General features: G+C 52.9%; 1 protein-coding gene across 1 annotated transcript in view; it reads left to right on the forward strand.

Moving 5' to 3' along the window:
- The window catches only part of LOC115279703 (ATP-dependent RNA helicase DDX19A), a 22,157-nt gene extending 21,578 nt beyond the window's left edge, over positions 1-579 (forward strand). Inside the window, exon 9 of the mRNA XM_029924223.1 lies at positions 555-579. Within this exon, the coding sequence (XP_029780083.1) occupies positions 555-579 (25 nt within the window). The remainder of the gene's footprint in view (positions 1-554) is intronic.
- Positions 580-806: the final 227 nt, after the last annotated feature.

The following is an 806-nucleotide window of genomic DNA, read 5'->3' on the forward strand; positions in this document are numbered from 1 at the left end:
GCCCTCCCCCGGTGCGCCCCCTGCAGGGGAGACTAGTGCTTTCCTGGCACAGGCCTCACAGCCACCACAAGACAAAGGCAGAGGAGACAGAAACTACCTACCTCATTTTAAATTACGTTTGGACTTGACAAAAATTGTGCAAATGATGGGGGATGGTAGAAGGAAAATTCTGCATTTTGGAAAATTTAGTCCTTTCCCACCCCCCGCCCTTTTAAGGCATCATTTTCCCGTCTCTATAACAATCTGGCCACTGTTGGTAATGGCTGAGCCTAGGACCCCCTGCTTGTCTTGTTGTGGGGTGTTAGGACCCCTTTCCAGCCCCAGAAGAAATGGTCATTGTAGGTGCAGGAGAGCCTCAGTGGCGTAGACACAGAGGCCCCACTGCATAGATGGAGTGTGGGGAGCAGCAGCACGGAGACCTGGGAGACCCTCCCCGCCTTTCTTATCCCTGACCGGACACCTGCCACCAGTGTCTCCTACCCTTGGGGCTGTCTTCTTTCTCCTAAATCCAGAGGTGTTCCAGCTGACCCCTTTACCCGTGTTCTCCGTGCCAGGATGTCCCTGTTTCTTTCTGGGTGAGCACACTGGCTACTTTTGCAAACCACCAATTTGTAGAAAAGCATAGAATCTTCAGAGGAATTGGTCTGGCCAGGGTAGATGAATCCTTTGAGAATCTGGGACTTGCTTTTCCTGCGGTTGCTGTGTCTGCTCAGGCACTGGGGGTCAGTAATGGCTGTTGGGGGAGATGGAGGGTTTCTGACCCACACCTGGCCAAGTGAGTGGGTTCTTATCTGTGGGTGTCACAC

This window comes from Suricata suricatta, chromosome 16, assembly GCF_006229205.1.
Source record: "Suricata suricatta isolate VVHF042 chromosome 16, meerkat_22Aug2017_6uvM2_HiC, whole genome shotgun sequence".
NCBI lineage: Eukaryota > Metazoa > Chordata > Mammalia > Carnivora > Herpestidae > Suricata > Suricata suricatta.